This window comes from Jaculus jaculus, chromosome 13 (genome assembly GCF_020740685.1).
Source record: "Jaculus jaculus isolate mJacJac1 chromosome 13, mJacJac1.mat.Y.cur, whole genome shotgun sequence".
In the NCBI taxonomy this organism is placed as follows: Eukaryota; Metazoa; Chordata; class Mammalia; order Rodentia; family Dipodidae; genus Jaculus; species Jaculus jaculus.
This window is the reverse complement of record NC_059114.1, coordinates 88,464,648-88,483,405: the sequence shown is the minus strand read 5'-3', so window position 1 is coordinate 88,483,405 and position 18,758 is coordinate 88,464,648. Positions and strand designations below refer to the sequence as shown.

The 18,758-nt window shown below is 48.0% G+C and overlaps 1 protein-coding gene across 3 annotated transcripts in view; it reads left to right on the top strand.

The window, feature by feature from the left end:
• Trio (trio Rho guanine nucleotide exchange factor) overlaps window positions 1-18,758 on the top strand; it is a 353,577-nt gene that overhangs the window by 313,736 nt on the left and 21,083 nt on the right. For all 3 annotated transcript variants that reach the window (XM_045132004.1, XM_045132006.1, XM_045132005.1), the window contains exons 38-46: window positions 4,885-5,033; window positions 6,047-6,113; window positions 7,567-7,670; window positions 13,195-13,264; window positions 14,927-15,016; window positions 16,042-16,134; window positions 17,042-17,092; window positions 17,323-17,400; window positions 18,158-18,349. In XM_045132004.1, the coding sequence (XP_044987939.1) occupies window positions 4,885-5,033; window positions 6,047-6,113; window positions 7,567-7,670; window positions 13,195-13,264; window positions 14,927-15,016; window positions 16,042-16,134; window positions 17,042-17,092; window positions 17,323-17,400; window positions 18,158-18,349 (894 nt within the window). The remainder of the gene's footprint in view (window positions 1-4,884; window positions 5,034-6,046; window positions 6,114-7,566; window positions 7,671-13,194; window positions 13,265-14,926; window positions 15,017-16,041; window positions 16,135-17,041; window positions 17,093-17,322; window positions 17,401-18,157; window positions 18,350-18,758) is intronic.

Below are 18,758 nucleotides of genomic sequence, written 5' to 3'. Positions count from 1 at the left end.
GAAAAAAGGTTTATTTTGGCTTACAGTCTCTAAGGGAAGCTCCATGATGGCAGGAAAAATGATGGCATGAGCAGAGGGTGGACATCATCCCCTCACCAACATCAGGTAGACAACAGCAATAGGAGAGCATGCCAAACACTGGCATGGGGAAACTGGCTCTGACACCCATAAGCCCGCCCCCAACAATACACTGCCTCCAGGAGGCTTTAATTTCCAATTGCCATCAGCCGGGGAGACTGGCACTCAGAACACCTAAGTTTATGGGGTCACCTGACTCAGACCACCACACGTACGATTGCATCAGTAGGGTGAATTTCCATCATCACAATTGCTAGATAAACCCAGTGAGGCATTTATCTTCCTGCATTTAGAAGCCAACTGGTACCAGATCTGCCATTCCCATTCCTTCTGCCCCTAAGGAGCCATTGATGAAACTGGTTGGTTGAGCCCAGTAAGACATTTCAAGCTTATGTGTTGCCCTCCATGGCCTCCATAGGTAGGAACCATGGCTGTTTAAGAGACGGGTTGGTGATCCGTATGAAGATGTTTCAGTTACAGCAACTGGGTCACCAAGCTCCTCTAGATTTTGTTTGTTTGTTTGTGTTTTTTGAGATAGGGTCTCGCTCCAGCCCAGGCTGACCTGGATTTCACTGTGTAGTCTCAGGGTGGCCTCAAACTCACGGCGATCCTCCTGCCTCTGTCTCTCAAATGCTGGGATTAAAGGCGTACACCAGTACACCCAGCCTCTAGATATTCTTTTTTTAAAAAAATGTATTTTATTTATTTATTCATTTGAGAGAGAGAGAGAGAGAGAGAGAGAGACTGGGCATGCCAGGGTCTCCAACCATTGCAAATGAACTCCATATGCATGTTTCCCCTTGTACATCTGGCTTACGTGGGTCCTAGAGCATCAAACCTGGGTCCTTTGGCTTTGCAGGCACACACTAAGCCATCTATCTAGCCCTAGATATTCTTTATAAGCTGTTTATACCCATCAGTCGTATGGTCACTAAAATTACTCTTATATAACAATTGAAGAGTTTTTCCCAGAAATGCTGTGAGCCAGCACCAGGCTTTCTCGTCGCTGCTCTGCAGGTGCCTCCATTGTAAGCGTCAGGGCCTCCTCGGTAGGGGTGGGGTGAGCTTCCAGACGGGAAATGGCCTTTCCCAAGTCTCACTGGTTTATTTTCCTTTGCACTTCTGAGAAGTAAAACTTTACTTAGTTGAAATAGAAGTTATTTCTTACTAATATTTTTATTTACTTATTTATTTGTAAGGAGAGAGTACATGAGCTGACGTCATGGCCTCTTAGAGCTGCAGACAAACTCCAAATGCATGCACCACTTTTTGCATCTGGTTTTACAAGGGTACTGGGGGATCAAACCCAGGCCAACAGACTTCAAGAAGAACGTTAACCTCTGAGAAATCTCTCTAGTCTCGGGAAGTTATTTCTGTCTTTTCCTTCCACCCTCTCTGTCTCTGTCTCTGTCTCTCTTTGTCTTTTGTTGTTTGTTTTTCCAGGTACAGTTTTGCTATAGCCCAGGCTGACCTGGTATTCACTGTGTAGTCTCGGGGTGGCCTCAAACTCACAGCTAGTTCATACCTCCTACCGCTGTCTTCTGAGTGCTGGGTCTAAAGGCGTGCGCACCACGCCCAGCCCGGATGTTGTTTCTTATTATGTACCTCCTTCCATCAACAGGCAAGCAGCTGTTGGCTTAAGTAAGAGGAAAGAAGTTTAGGGACAGGTAGGCTTGGGCTTGCAGGCTCCTGTTTAGAGTTGAGCTCCACCAGGCAAGTGCCTCAGCCTCCCTGAGCCCATGCCACTCACCTGAGAGCTGTGGTTCCCGCCCAGGGTCCTGGTTGTCGCCAGCTCACAAGCTGCCCTTGCCTGTGTAAAGTGTGCGCTGCCTTTCCCCTGGGAAGAACGTACTGTCAGTGTGCCTAACAGGCTCATCGTGCCCTTGTCATTCTGCCTCAGCAGGTAATCTCCGTTCTGCCTTCTTTGATGGTTCAAGGGAAATGACTCTCTGTTGAGTGTTCTGTTAGCAACCCTCTAAGTCAGACAGAGCTCAGTGACTCATCGTAATGTCCCTCAGTCTGTCATGCTCCTGGGACTCTGTTGCAGGGCCCTTGCCGTCCATATGTCTGTGTTGGGTGGGACCAGTGAATTCCTTGCCCGTCACATCTACGCTGATTTGTGAGTGGGGAGGAGTGGAGACGGTGCCCTGTTGCTATGTGGTACGATACCCACAAGACCGGCTCTCCTTAAACTAAAGCTGAAGTCTCAGTGTGCAAAATCTTTAAACCCACCCTGAAAACGAAAAATGATTGCCTGAGGAGAGACATCAAAATGGAGTCCGTCCATATCCTGGCACAGTTCTGACCTGCGGGCACAGAGCACTGCCTGTCACGGGCCCCAGGAGAACAGGTCGGGCTGTTGTACCTCGGCACTGACAATAAGGTCGCAGCAGAGTTCTGACCTGCGGGCACAGAGCACTGCCTGTCACGGGCCCCAGGAGAACAGGTCGGGCTGTGGTACCTCGGCACTGACAGTAAGGTCGCGGCGGCCCCTTGTCACGGTGACCAGACCTTGGGTTGCTCTTCACTGATCAAAATACAAAGGGAGGGGTTGGAGAGATGGTTGAGCAGTTACAGCGTTTGCCTACAAAGCCAAAGGATCCCAGTTCAATTCTCCAGGACCCACATAAGCCAGATGCACAAGGGCACATGCGTCTGGAGTTCATTTGCAGTGGCTGGAGGCCCTGTTGCATCTAGTCTCTCTCTCTCTCTCTCTCAAATAAATAAATAGTAATAAATACTTTAAAAATATAAAGGGATAAAGGAAAAAATGAAATAGTGTCTAAAACTAGAACAACAAAACCAAAGGAAAACAGAAGGAATGAATTCATAGAGATGAGAGCAAAAGTTCATGATTTAGAACACATGGAAAACGTGCTCAAGTAGATGTAGACATTCGATACCCTCAAAAACAGAAAGAAACACAAATTTACAGAAGTTAGTATTACCTAGAAAATTTCAACAGTGTAAGGGGGAGGAATACAGCTATCAAAGACCTACCCACAAAATTCCGTCTAAGATCTATTAGGTCGTGGCTTTGTAGCTCTGGAGCAGTCTTGTGCTGGTGGTGGCTTGTCACAAGCATACGTTGGTGTAACACACAACGGGCAGTGCAGAGACAGCATCCTAAATATGACGAGAACGTCCACCTGACTGGGTCTCCCTCAGGGTGTCAGCACACTCTCGGGCAACCATGGGGCAGATCACATCAGAGGATGGACAGGCAGCCAGAACTGGGCTGCGACTCCCTTGTTTTCAGGTCTTGGTATAAAGACAGATCTCTGTGGACACAGGTCAAGTCCGTGACGCCCCCACGCTCTCCTCTGCACGACGGGATGTCGGCACTGTACCTCCTCTCTCTCTCCATGTCCCAGTGAACAGAGTCCACTCTAAAGAGCTCCGGCTGTCTAGACAGGGCACAGGGCAGGGTGCCCGCCCGGCCCCAGACCCTGGCCCTCCTGTCAGCTCCCACCCAGCCACGAACATGACGCAGCCCTGATCCTCATGGCAGAACACGTACTTCCAGTAAAGGTCAACTGCTATTTATTTGTAAGAGCACAATTTTGGGGTCAAGCTCTGTTTTTTAACTAACTTAGTGCCCTGCTTTTCATAAATAAAGCCACAGTTGGTGCGTTTTTTACAGCTCCATGAGCTTCCTCCAGTAGCATTGCATGGGCAAGCTGTGTGCCCTAAAAGGTCTGTTTAATGATGAAGAAAAATGCAGTCTGTTACAGCTGGTGCATCATATATTAGTGGCTTTAATTTTTAGTATCTATCAAGTACATGGGGCGCATTAGACGTTCTTGCGTTTTGCAATGTACTGCTTCTCCATAGATAAGGTAGCCACATTCTCAGTTAACTCATATCTACCTAGATGCTGTGAACATTTTAATAGAACAGTAATTCCTAAGACCTTTGTGACTCAGGTGACAAAACAGAATGAATGTATGCCAGTTAGAAGGTTATTGCTTGCTAAACAGCCTCCCAGAAATCCAGGGAGACGTAACCAGTATTTAACCCGCTGATCTTGTGAAGACCTGCAGTGTGTGAGGTTCTCCAGTGAGTTCATAGATGGAAGCAGTCACCAGCAGAAGTGACATTCAGGGAGGAATGATGTTTCAGGGCTCTCTGTTACTGTTACAAAATGTCTGTGATATCCAACATTTAAAAAGAGTAAAACCGTTTCCGTTCACCGTAAATTTAGGAGGTCCAGTCCGTGGGCTTACTGCTTAGGGCCAGCAGCAAGGAAGCATGTCATGGCAGACAAGTGTGTCCCGAGAAGGCTCTTGCCTCCCCCTCGCCCACCACCCCTGGAGGTGCGCCCCTCTGGCCTGCTCCGCCTCCCGGTACCGCTGAGAGCAGGAGAGCCGGCCTTGATCACAGGCCTTCGGGACAGGTTGCTGCTTCTGCTCCACACAGACACTGCGGGTCCGCACGCCTCCGCACCCCACAGTGCTGCTGGCAGAGTGTAGCCAAAAAGAACCCGCAGAACTTGAGACTGGCCGTGTCAGGAAACTAATGCCCGGACACGAATAAGAGACTTCGGTCGTTTCTGATTATTTGGTAACAGAGAATAAAATACTTTTATATGTAAACCTTTTCATTCTAACTTGTCATCTTATCTAGCCCCTCTGACTCAGTTCTTTTTTTTTTAAGGAATGAGCTTGATCTGTACCCTCACAAGCATGCAAATTTTATCATTTTACAATCACGTCCTTTGTATTTCCTGACTTACATTTCTTATCCCTAACTTGCCATCATGGGCCATGGGCAGTAAGCATGAATGACTTTCTAAATGTCTTCCAGGCCCTGGAGGACCGTCCCAGCTCACTCCTCGTTGACCAGGGCGACAGCAGCAGCCCCTCCTTCAACCCCTCAGACACCTCCCTCCTCTCGTCGTCCTCGCCCATCGATGAGATGGAAGAAAGGAAATCCAGCTCTCTCAAAAGAAGGCAGTAAGCAGACATCTCAGCCTTGCCTTTCCGTGTCCCTCCCGGCTTTGGATTCACCTCAGAAATGAGTAAAACTGAGAGCTAGGGTCTCCCGTTGAGTAATGCTGGCGCATGTGTGTGCACACGTGTATGCGCACGCGTGCGCAGAGCTTCATCAGAACGCAATGAGTCATAGTTGCCATTCCCGATGTTCTTGTCTGTTGTGCTTTGAAATGAGAGCAGAGCAACACAAGCGTGTTCTGTCATTCTTGTGTGTCGCTGTGAAAGAAGAACAAGAAGGCAATGTGACATTAGAACCAGTCCCCAAACTTAAGTATTTTTAGCTGTAACTTAACAGTCATTTTTCTCAAGTTCAACAAACCAGAATATGGTGTTATAAGTCCTGAAAATGATTACAGAAGCCCTAAACTGACCTGTGGCGAGGAGAGAACTGCATAAGAGTGGAAACTGGGTTTCTTTCATTCAGTAGTGTATCTCAGTGGCTTGAATGGCATCGGCTTCATGGAGTATGCCTAGTTGATACTGGCTGAATGAATGAGTGAACTAAAACTTGCTCAGCACCAGTTGAGATCATTGCTGTACTTACTGATCAGGTGATCGTCCTCTGGAATCCAAGTGCCCTTAGTCACTGGACCTTATAAAGGGAAATGCCTTTTAAACATCTGAGGTAGAAATTTTCCCATGTTCCTGTCCATTGAAAGTTCAAGTGACGTCATTGTTAAGAAGCAACTGCGTCCCCTCGTGCTGTGCCTTCATGATAAAGTTGTGTCAGAGCTGCTTTGCTGTTGTCGTGTGGCACTCGGGCGGAGTGTCTGACACACGCAGGCCTGTTGTCTGAGTGTCTTTGGCCTCGAGAGTGCTCATGGTCACTAACATAGTGTGCAAGTGATCAGGGCACTCAGACCCAGTGGTGTAAATTTTATGTATAACTAGATAGCACTAAAAGATGCCTACTCAGGCAAAAGCACATTTGTTCATTCAGAATACAAAGAGTCAGTTTTTCTCTCTCTTTCCAGCTATGTTTTACAAGAATTGGTGGAGACAGAGCGTGACTATGTACGTGACCTTGGCTATGTGGTCGAGGTATGTATCTTCAGAAATTTCATAACCTTGACTCAGCCCCGACAGTCACCCAGAGAGATCAAATGACAGTGATACCATCTTAAGAGCTTTAAGATTTTCAATCATGTATCTTAGCAACCTATACTCAATTGCACAGAATTATTTTTTGCAGAGTACATTTTGTTATGATTCTTTATTACAGTTAAGTTTTTTAAATTATTATAGCCAACAGTTTTGTAATTTTATATGGCCATCTTGCCAAGAATAGCTATTACCACAGAAATGATATTATTCTTGATTGAAAAGCCAGTCTGACCCAGATGTGGGTTCAATTCCACTCTTGCTGCGCATTCTGTCAGCATTAGTCTGTGGCTTTCTAGTTCCCTCGTTTATAGCTTTGCACGGAATAAATATGTCACCATTTCAATCACCAGAATTGGCTCAGCCCTGTGCAGCCACGGTGAAACCACCGTTCTTTGGACTATTAAGGGTGTGATTGTATTCATAAATTTGATTCATCAGGAGACTTGTGGGAAGTCTAGGAAAATGGCTCAGCCATTACTGATGCCTCCTTGCTAGCCTGCTGGCCCAAGTTTGATCCCCCAGCACCCACAGAAAACCAGGCACAAAGTGGCGTGTGCACATGTCTGTAATCCCACCACACCGGCAGCAACAGGAGGCAGAGCCAGGGGAATCCAGAAGCTCACCGACATCCAGCCTGGCTCACCTGCAGCATCAAGACAAGCAAGGTCTCCAGCATGTGGGAGGAGAGGACTCCACGCCGAGCTTGTCAGACGCCACACGCGCACTGCGGCACACGCTTCACCCTTCCATGCACACTGCACACACACTCACATTCACATTTTTTAAAGATTTTCTTATTTGCTGCTTGCATTCTATAACCAGGATGTCCTCCAACTTGCAGCAATCCTCTTGCCTCAGCCTCAGGTGTTGTGATTATACATGTGGACCACCACACCTGTCTCGGTTTTTTTAGCCAGGGCCCCTGTTTAGCTCAGGCTGGTAATAGTCTCAAAAAAATGATATATTATAGGTCATGGATGAGCCTAAACAATGGTACCAAACTGCCTGTATTTGCTGAAAAGAAGACTAATAAATTTTAAAAAATGATATATTTATTCATAAGCTGAAAATATAGGAAATATTTCTTACCAACTATATAAATATTTATTAGTTGATAAGATTGTTTTAGTTTTACTTAGCTTTCTTTAAACTGCTTCAGCTCTAAGAATTTTAGCTATAAATGTTAAGCATTTTTCAATGAGAGAAAATGATGACAGTGTATTTGAAGAGCTGGTTAAGGACACTATTCCTACAGGGTTCTTTGGTCTGGTTTTTATATTAAGACTGGATTACAGGACAGGTGTGTGACTGTTCCGTCCTTTGTGTGGCTCTCACTCCACTACTGAATTCAAGCATGTCATGCCTAAGCCTCTCTAAACTTCCTCCGCAGGGCTACATGGCACTGATGAAGGAAGACGGTGTTCCTGATGACATGAAGGGAAAAGACAAGATTGTGTTTGGCAACATCCATCAGATCTATGACTGGCACAGAGAGTACGTAAGACAAGTGTGTCACACAGAGCTTCCGCCCTTATTGAATCACATCAGGCCAGTCCTAAAGGAAACTTAGGGATTTATTTCGAAGCCTCATGGAGTGAGCTTGAGCAAAGGACATACTGATGTGTGGAAGCATTTCTATGGCATGAGGAAGAAGGATGTTTGTCCTGCTGGTCCAAGCTGAGCACACAGGGTCATGGCCCAGTGCCTCCTCTCAGTGTTAGTCAGCTTTGTCACTGAGACCAGACTACCTGACAAACAGCTTGAAGGAGGAAGGACTGACTTTGGCATACGGCTTCAGAGGGCTCAGACGTGAACACTCAGCACCATGAGTGTGGGAGGATTTCAAGGTAGCACAATAGCATATGGCTCATAGGAAGCAGAGAACGAAACGAGTCAGGTAGGGGGTGGGGACAGGACATCCCAAAGGGCCTGCCCCAGTGACTAAAGATCCATCTCCTAAAATAGTGCCACCATCTGGGGACTAAGCATTCACACCCCGTTTCATAATTATCCCATACCACCGAGCCCCAGAGCAATCTCATAACCAACTTGAAGAGTCCATAAAGTTGTACCAGGTCAGACCTAGCTGTAAAGTCCTAGTCCAAAGTGTCTTCTCTGACCCAAGGCAACGTTTCCTTGTGAGTCCCTGTAGAGAGTCAAAGAATTACCTGCCGCAGCCCTCGGCTCAGGGGATCAGATGGAAGCAGCAAAGGCCAGTAGGGGCAGACTTTCACTCCTGCACGCAGACCCGCCTCGCACAGCAGTGTGGCGGAGCGCTGGGCCTTCACTCACAGCCTCTCCCTTGCGTGGGCTCCACTCACTGCCGCAGCTTTTCTGAGCACACATTCCAGGTTTCTGGTGCTCGGGAGTCCTTGGGTCGCCCTTGCCCCTTAACACATGGGCCTGGCCTCTGAAGGACTCCTGGCTAGAAGTATGGCCCCGCCCACCCTGCCGGCCCTACATCGGACTTTCAGTGAAGGCACCCACAGCCCAGCAACTCGGTCTCCGCTCTGCACGTGCCTGGCAGACAACAGCGTGTGTGTGTTGCTAGTCTCTGCTGCTGGCGTGGGCAGCGTCCTGCGCCCCTCAGACCATGCTGCAAGGCTCCTGAGCGCCTGAGTAGCTGAGCCTGGAAAGAAGAGTTCCCCAGCTGGCCCTGTGCAGCAGGGTGCCTCAGGCCAGCTGCTGTGCTTGTTCTTGTTTTCAGTAGTAACATTGCTTATTGAGAACTACTGCATGCTAGTTTCCGCCCCAAGCGCTTTCTGACTACACAGATGATACTTTAGGGCCAGGCATGGGGAGGCAGGGGTAGGAAGATCGCAGTGAGTTCGAGGCCACCGTGAAACAAAATAGTGAATTCCAGGTCAGCCTGGGCTAGAGTGAGACTACCTCGAAAAACCGAAAAAAAATTTTAAAAGATACATTATTTTATCATATATAATAAGTACTATAACATCCTATTTTATAGGTGGGGAACTAACAAAGGTTTTAAGAAACTTTCCCAAAGTTGTAAAGAAGGAAAGAAAAAAAATGTTTCTTCTCATCACTTCACTCTTGTAAGCAATTAAACTTGATTGAATTTTGTCCATTGACATCAACATATAAGCAAAAATAATGTCACGCTTACGTTAGTAATTTAATAAATTAGACCAATATTGGCCTTATGCACAGCAGATTACCTATTGTTCTCAGCCCTTTTTTTCCAAGAAATTCTCCCTTTCATGCCCTGGAGCCTGCTATATGCAGGGTCTGCCCACTTGGGATGCCCTCCAGGCATCTTCCTGGGGCCTGGGACCATGTCAAGGACTTCTTTCTGTGGCTCTGTTGTCCTTCATGATCACACCCGCTTTGTATGCATGCTTTTGCTCTGGCCAAACGACAATTTTTTAAATTGTTTTCTGCTCTGCTTTTGCACCCAGTTCTCACAGCAAGCCTGATTAAATGCACCAAGAAATGGCCATGCTAAGATGTCTTGAAATTTTCTCCACTAAATTTATTAATTTGTTACTTTGAATGTAGCTCCGTGTCTCACCTGTGCAAGGCCTTGAGTTCAATGCCCAGCACCACAAAAACAAAATGAAGCATAAATTCGTCACTAAGCATTTGTGACCTGGGGAAAGAATGTAGACAAACTTTTGGCAGAATGCGCCATGTGAATAGATAGTCTCTGTGTTCCTGTTCCCGAGAGAGCCCTGATCCCAGCTGAACCCTTAGGAGTACGGTCTCTGCCGTCCACGCTTCTGTTGGCGTTCTGATCTGATATCCCACCAGAATCATCCATGAAGCTCTGCCCTCAACATTCCGGGGCGTCTGTGGCCCATATCTCCAAACGTGCCCAATTCCTTCCCGCAAACCAGCCACAAGGGCTACGGTCTACATGTCAGACTTAGGAACAGCTCCACATCTACAAATTCTCTGTTTCAGTTAGCTTTTTCTCACTATGTACAAAACACCTGACGAAAGAACTTCTGGAATGAAAGGTTGGTTCTGGCTCGTGGTTTCAGGCTGAGAGACGGTAGCATGAGGAGGGCGTAGCGCAGTGTTGCCTGCTCTGACCCCTGAGCACCTCCTCCAGGGTCCCCTTCTTGCTATGGCCAGGACCCTGTACATGGCAGTAAGGGATTTCAGGGGGAGTCAGTATGAAGCAAAGTTGAGGTTTACTAAGGTAAGTGCACATCTGGTAATTGTAGGCTTTTTAAGAGGGAAAGTTAGACCTAACATGTAAGACTGTACTTACTGTGCTACAGACCTCTTGCAGAAACTTATAAATATAATATTTCATGGCTCAGCCTTTAAGGCATTTGCTTATGGAGCCTGAAAACTAAGGTTGAGTTTTCCAGTACACATGTAAAGCCAGATGCAAGGTGGCGCACGCATCTGGAGTTCATTTGCAATGGCTGGAGGCCCTGGAGTGCCCATTCTCTCTCTCTCTCCCTCTCTCTCTGCTTGCTAATAAAAAATATTTTAAAGGCAGAAGGGATGGCTTATCAGTTAAGGCATTTGCCTGCAAAGCCAAAGGATCCAGGTTCGATTCCCTAGGACCCACATTAGCCAGGTGCACAAGGGGGCATACGGGTCTGAAGTTTGTTTGCAGTGGTTGGAGGCCCTGACGTGCCCCTTCTCTGTGTGCCATAGCTCGCTCTCTCTCTCTCTCTCCCTTTCTCTGTCAAATAAGTGAATAAAGAACATATTTTAAAAAATAATATTTCATAAGCATATGAGATTAAATCAGCAAATATTAAAGAACAATGAAGAAAACAATAGTTTTTGAGAGAGTGTGTGAGAGAGAACCAGGCTTAACTGCCTTAACAGTGTGTGTATGTGTGAGAAAGAGTGTGCATGCGTGTGAGCATGTGCGTGTGCCCACAAGAGAAAGATTGTGGTTTTTGAACTTACATTGTTCAAAGGATGTAATCTAAGTTTAAAAGAATAAATGAAAGTATTGCAGAGTACTTATTTTATATAAAGAAATTTTCCTCTAGAAATAAGACCATATTAGGTTCCTAAGGTGCGTTGTTCCGGTGACAGACAGGAGAGGAGTCTTGATGCAAGAGAAAGTGTAGGTCAGGGTTGGAGGAGTTCGTACTGGGTAGTCTTCAGGAGGTCAAGACACGTTCTGATGATTCCTGATCTTGTCTGTAAGTGCCTCCGAAACATGTAAGTCGTAAACCTGGTTCATTAGCCATTTTAACGGTCTTGTTTGAGATGTCTCTCAGAAAAGACAGTACTGTGTCTATGCCAGCAATCTTCATGGTGATCGTTAGGTGTGTCTAAACCCTTGGCTCTGAGCCGGCAGGAAAGGTCAGGGAGATCCTGGGGCAAAGGGCCCCTTCCTTCAAGGCCCGCACGGTCTCCCTCCTCTGCCACGCCTCAAGTCTGTGGTCGTTGGCCCGTCATTAGAAGGGCACCATGTCAACAGGAGCACATAGCTTAGGAAACCAGGCGCCTCAGGTGGGACATAAGGCAGAGAGAAGGAAAAGAAGCGGGGAGGTCATAAGGCCTGTCCCCAGTGCCTTTCCTCCAGCCAAGGCCCATCTCCCACAATTCCGACAGCTTCCCAATGCAGTGCCGGGTACCACACATGCCAAGTAGGAGCTTTGGGGGGGGGGGGCATTTCATATTCACACTGTCCTCCCTCCACCATGAAGACTGGTTGAGCTAATGTTTGTGAAGCATTCAGAATGGCATCTGCATAGCGTATGCCTCAGCAAGTTATTTCTGGTTAAAAGTGTAGCTACCTCTGAGGCCATGTCCATGGAAAAAGTAGACGTGATTGCCTAAGAAAACCAAGTGTGGCCCAGGACATTGCTTGCAAGCGTGGACAGCTGTGCCATCGCTCATTTGGACTGCTGGAACTCACTGTGTGCTCCTGTCTTTGGGTCGCCATGCTTTTCATATGAAAATCTGATCATCGAGGGCTGCTTAATGGTGGCCACCAACGTGACAGTGCCCGTCCAGGTGCAGTCTGCCATGGCCGTGCCCTTCTGTCTCAGAGACAGGACTGCCCCTGTGTTGGAGCATCCGGTCATCACCTGAAGAGCCCTGCTCTCTGTTAATGAGGCCACATGGCAGCTGCCTCATTCGATCTGGACACCCAGCCAGGGACTCTGCTCCCACGGCAGATGTGTGTCCTTAGAGTATGAAATACGTCCACGTGAAGGAGGTGTCACCATGGTTTGCTTCACGTAATGTCTGATAAGTGCACTTGAGCTCACAGGTGAAGCGTTGGTCAGTTTAAAAGCACTTCCGTGTACGGCTGTGTCGACCTCAGACTTAACAGAGCACCATGAAACCAACTCAAAAAGGGATATTTGGTACTTTTAATCAGTCTTCATCCAAGGCTGGTTTGTAAGGCTAGTGGGCCAGGGAGTAGACAGGTGACATGGTGCTCCTAGGACGGCCAGTGAGATTGCATCGAGTCTGCCTGTCACAGTGTTTGCAGAGCTAGGGGGTACTGAAAGCCCAGGTGCTGCAGAAGTGAACACTCCCACATTCAGACAGCTGCTACCAAGAAGGAAGGAAGAGCAGCTGTCCCACGCCGTGCTGGCATTGTGGTCGTGTGGAATGTTAGCCTAACGTGAACTCAAGTCAATCTTGATCATACGTGAGAAAACGTCATAGAGCTGGTAGAGGTAACATTCAGTGTTTTATATCCGTCATCCAAGTGTCCCTGAAAATTATCATAGGATGAATGTGAAATTCCCAGTGTAAAGACCAGGTTTTCAGAAATGAAAATCGACCCAGGGCTTCGGAGCATTTGTGTCTTACTCAGTATTCGTCCAGAGGCATTAGCACATGAGTCCTCAAGCCCTTTGAGATGAGAGAGAAGGGAGGGAGGGCTTTTATCCAGCCACCTTGGCTCCCTAACCTGTCACCTTGCTTTACACCCTAACAAAGTTTTCTGCATCTGATACCGGGGAATAGCTGCATTTTTCTCCCAGTTGCCCATGTGTTCATAGAGTGAACCTACAATTAGGAAGCCACGTGGGAAATAGTTCTCATATTCTTCTCTTTCCAGCTTTTTTTTAGGAGAATTAGAGAAGTGCCTTGAAGATCCAGAAAAACTAGGCTCCCTTTTTGTTAAACACGTGAGTACAGCAACATTATTCACTTTCCATTCTGACATTGTCAGAGCCAACGTCTCTAGCCCGGCCCGCGCTCATCACGTGGCCGATGTCAGCAGAGGTTGCTCAGAGCACACCAGAGCCAGTCGGGCCTGAGGCAGGAATGTTGAGGGTATCTGCAGGTGCAGTAAAGATGTTCCTGCACCTCCATGGGGCTCCGTGAAGGCGCTAAGTGTATGTGTGTAAAGTAGCACTGTCGTTTCAAAAGAAAAATCCATTGTGGTCTCAAAGAAGTGACAAAAGTTTTTTACATTTGTGCAAATCTCTTTACTTGCTGGCTTAGTAAGAGCTGGATTTCATATCTGCTTCCGCTTCAGCCTGTCATGAGTTTTTTGGTGTTGATAAAGTACATGGAAAGAGCCCGTCCTCACGCAGGTGGACGCCTGTCTGCACACTCTTTTCAACAGTGTGGCTCGTGTCTGCGGTAGCACACCAAAATCTGACAAGTGGTGCTTCCTGAAGGTTGGGTGCCACGTGGGGCCAAGTCACCTGCCCATGCGCTTCTCCATTGCTGTTGTATGAAATCTGCGCTGACTTGTCCCTTGAGACTCTCTGCCCATGGCAGCGTCATGTAACATGTACTGGGCAACTAGGAGACAGATCCCTGATTGGAAATGTCTTTTCAGGTGTTGATACAGTTCATTGCACAATTTGCCCAAATCAGATTTTTAATGTCACAACCATCCTTTAAAAGTTTTTAAATATTGTCAAGTTCACAGTGACAGGCGTACATTTTCCAGAATTCGAGGGTATTTTTGTTTTGTTTTGTTTTGCTTTTGTATTGTTTGGGAGGGTTATTTGCTTGATTGCTTGAATACTGAAATTTTCACTGTCCACACACACCACCGGCTCTTAGCCTTAAAATGACACACTTACTCAGCCTCCTCCTCTCTGAGGGAAATGCGCACCGCATCCCTGCATGCGGATAATCACAGTTCATGCCGTCGTCTGTCAAGTGAAAGTGGCGGTCCGTAACCAACACGGCGGTCTAGCCTGCTGCCCTGTCACGAGTGTTTTCCCTCAGACAAGCAGAGGAGTTCGTACGAACTTCCATCCTGATGCCAGACTGCTGAAAAGATGCTGTGCCATGTTGGGCTTTAATAAGACCAGGGTCTTTTAGTCCTCCATCAATGACATGCTGAAGTGAAGCTGACATTCTTTGTGCAGATTTGTGGCAGTGACAGGTAGTTGCCGTGGTGCCAGCAATTTCACCCATCAGCACACATGTCAGCACACAGGTGACGTCATGGTGTTGCTTTGAAATAGCTTTGACCTAAAGCAACCCCTGGCAGGCTGTAGGGACTGTGACGGGTCTGCACGTCATGCATTGAGGCCATTCAGTTAAAGGGTCGCCATCTGTCCACTTTGGCATGCCTGGGACCTGCTTGGAGCAGGCAGCCTGTGGGGGTGCTGGGCCGTGGACGTGGAAGTGGGGTCTCAGTGTACTGTGGCGCACATTGCTTGCTGCTGTGTCAAGTGAAGACTCTGCTCCCTGGAGGGGTGATGACAAAGCTCTGTTTTCAGAGCCATTAAAAGGAAGCCTCGCCGAATGTCCTGATTCTGGAATGTGCTCCAGTGCTGACTGCTCTGTGGCCTTAACCCAGCTGTCTGCCTTTCCTTCCCCAGGAGAGAAGGTTGCACATGTACATAGTGTATTGTCAGAATAAACCAAAGTCTGAGCACATTGTCTCGGAGTACATTGATACCTTTTTTGAGGTAAGCCCCAACGTGGAAACAAGTTATTTCTGAGTCTTGTTGTGTTATCAATACTAAAAATTAATACGAAGTAATAAAATACTAAAAATTAAAGTACCATTGGTTTTCTCAGGAAGCTAATGCATCAGAAAATTGGTCTAAAAATAAGGAGTCTGAAGCTATATTTCTTAACTATACATCACAGCAATGTGTGAATTCAGGTTGTAGTCTTACCTTGTCATTCAGAAGACTGGAGTCCTTAGAAATAAAGGCTGTAGCATGGTACGGTGGCACACATGTATAATCCCAGCCATGTGGGAGGCTGAAGCAGGAAGATGGCAGGCTGAAGGGCCAGCTGGGCTATCTAGCAAGTTCAAGACCATGCTGGGCAACTTAACAAGAAGAGCTGCCTCAAAATAAAATAAATAAAAAGTAAAATGAGAAAAGAAAGTGGCTGGGGATTTAACTCAATGGTAGAGCACTTGCCTGTAACGCATACCCCAGCACTGGGGGCTGGTGTTAGTCACTGTAAAACCTAAAGGCTCATTGCAAGTTTGGAATAACCAACTCATGGTCTACCTTCTTGCCTAACATTTTTGAAATGACAAACACATTTGTATGAATAAAGGAAACAGTCACAAGAAGGCCTTTATAATCCCAGACTCCAAAGGGAGATGCCCAGGATTATGAGTTCAAAGTCAGCCTATGCTATGTAGTGGGTTTGAGGCCATCCTGCGCCACATACCAAGGCCTTGGCTTGAGGGGCAGGCCCCAGAGGTGGGGTGGGGGATGAAGGCCTTGAAACAAAGATGAAAGACTGATCGGGAAGATTAAAATGTAGCCCTTGGAAATCCTGCCTAATAGTAAAGCACTGGTGGGAATTACTACAAATTGGTTTTTCTTTCTTATTAACTTTATTAACAGGGTTATTATAGTTAACTTCTCTAGCAATTATAAGGAATAAAAGTTTGCCTTTTAGCAAACACTAAAGGTGTTTCTCTCTCTCTCTCTCTCTCCCCCCCCCCCTTTCTCCTTAAAAACCACAGGACTTAAAACAGCGCCTTGGCCACAGGCTACAGCTCACAGATCTGTTGATCAAGCCCGTGCAGAGGATCATGAAGTACCAGCTGCTGCTAAAGGTGGGCACGGGGGGCTCCATCGGGCCGTTCTGTGAAGGAACAAGATTGCAAGTGGGGGGCATGCCAGGGAACAAGAGCTGCCCCGTGACTTTCAAGTTTGAACGTTTCAAAGCGTTTTAACGTTTGGCGTGCGTGTATGATGTGCGCGGGCGTTTGGTGGTGGAGGTCAGTGGCCAACCGAGGTGTCAGCCGCTCCTCCCACCTTGTCTGAGGCAGGCTGTCTCTCGTGAAGGAAGGCTAGCTGGCCCGTGGCCTTGAGAAGTCTTCAGACCCCACTTCTCATTGCCATAGGCATGTCGGAACTACAGACAGGCATGCTGCTTGTCTGGAGTCACGTAGGCTCGGGGCGTCTGAACTCCAGTGGTCATACTTGCATGGAAAGTGATTCTAACCACTAAACTACCTGTAGCTCCGAAATGTCGACAAGTTGATAAGACACCTTACACTGTTGTTTCAGTTCTGGTTTGCCTCCAGTTCTGACTCCAAATGTCAGTCAGAGTGAAGTCTCTGCTCTCCGCCTTGGAATGCTCGTGAATTTCCTCCGCTCTGTCAGCCTTATGTTCTAATCTTCAAACCTTGATAAAATTGAATTTTAGTCCCTGCATCCCTCCGTGTTGACTTAGCAGTAGCCATGAGCGGAGCAGGTGTGCTGGGCACAACTAAAGGCAGGCTACATGAAGCTTCGGCTGTGGAAGGAAGAGGGCTCGAGCCTGTCTGGGAGTGGAGCAGGTCCCATGGGCTTTGGCTGTCCTTGCCATCTAGAAAGCTTTTTGTGTGGTTCAGAGAGAATGCAATGCGAAGGCGGAGTTCCAGCTCTGAGCTCAAGTGCGAGTGCATGCCAGCGATTGGAAGGGCTGACTGCTGCTGCCGCCCTCCTACCACGGTCCTCTCCCCATCTCCCTTGCAGGACTTCCTCAAGTACTCCAAAAAAGCTAGCCTGGACACATCAGAACTCGAGGTACGCCCCCCCCAGCACCCACTCTTTTCCTAACACCGAGTGTGTCCCGGTGTGGGGTCGGGCCCTGGGAGAGGGTCGTGGCGGAGGGAGGGGGTCCTCCCGTGCAGCGCCATGCCCCCCTGCGCTCTGGAGGGTGGGAAAGGGGCTGAACTGGAAGGTGCTGTGGAGGGTTAGCACTCAGATGCCCTCTGGAGAAACATGGGCGTGTGTTCTGCTTTCTCCCCCCACAGAAAGCCGTGGAAGTCATGTGCATCGTGCCGAAGCGGTGCAACGACATGATGAACGTGGGGCGGCTGCAAGGCTTTGACGTAATGTGGCTGCTGTTCTCTGAGGGTCCTCTGCCGTCATCCCTTCCTGTGCCCAGGCTCATCTCTGCATGTGTAGACAGCTGACCTGTGTGTTTCCTTCTGTCTTCTCTCACTTCTCTCCAACCTGATGAACTCTGTCTTTCAACCTCTGTCCAGTGCCTTCTGTTTGTCTGGGGGAAGCTGAATTCCCTTTCTCTGCCCCACAGCAGTGGGAGCAGGGGTGAAGGCAGATTCAGAGTCAGGCGGCCTCTGTCCTGCTGTCACCGCAGTCAGGGAGGCTGATGGCAGACCACTGGGCTCCTCCTCAGCCAAGCTTTTGTACCACACACACTGCTCTGTCACACGCTGCCGATTGTGTATTCTAAAGAGGACCTCAGCCTGGCTCTTCCTTTCTTCCTGCTGAGTAAGGAGGTGGAGAAGTCTTGGGCTCCCCGCCAGCTGCTTTGTGGAGGTGCTCACACCAAAGCTTGCAGGCGCCTGCAGGACTTCCAAGGGCACAGGCAGGGCTGGCGTGTGGCCTTCGCAAAGAGCTGCACCCAGAGACCTGCTGGTCTGTCTCTGATTTGTAACTGAGGCCAGTGGTTACTTAGAGGCTGACAATACCTTTTTTGGGAGAATTATTTTGATTGGTTAAGAATGCATTTCCGTAGGAGAAAAAGAAAATGTTCCTAGAAGAAAGAACATCATTCAGTGGGGGAAATCCAAAGAAAACTATCAGATCACTTAACCCTTTCCTTCCTCTGCCCTCTTTTTTTAGGGTAAAATTGTTGCCCAGGGTAAACTGCTCTTGCAGGACACATTCTTGGTCACAGACCAAGATGCAGGACTTCTGCCTCGCTGCAAGGAGAGGCGGGTCTTCCTCTTTGAGCAGATCGTCATATTCAGCGAGCCGCTTGACAAGAAGAAGGGCTTCTCCCTGCCAGGGTTCCTGTTCAAGAGCAGCATCAAGGTAGTGTGGCTCGGAGTCTCTCCGGTCGGTGCGTGTGGCGTCGCACATCTTGGTGGCACAGCCACACGCTTGCTCTGTAAGGGCGCTGAGAGCCTCCTCATGCACTGGGGCACATTTAATAAGGATCGCTCTTGTGGCTGTCTGTTCTGGAGCTGCTGATGGGTGGATTGGGTAGTGTCTGTGCAGTGCCTTCTGCAGGACCATGTAAACGTCATATTTACACTCAAAGGCAGTGCTTTCATGTAGCATTCTGAGCTAGAGGCAGAAGCTCGCTCCGCGTCTTTCACCCTCTGTTCAATGAGGACATGCTGAGCGCGCAGCCAGGCCCAGGCCCCCAAGTCTGCGTCAGAGCCTCCTGTCCTCACGCAGCTTACCCTCTGGTGGCAGAAAAAGACATGCAAAGAGAAAT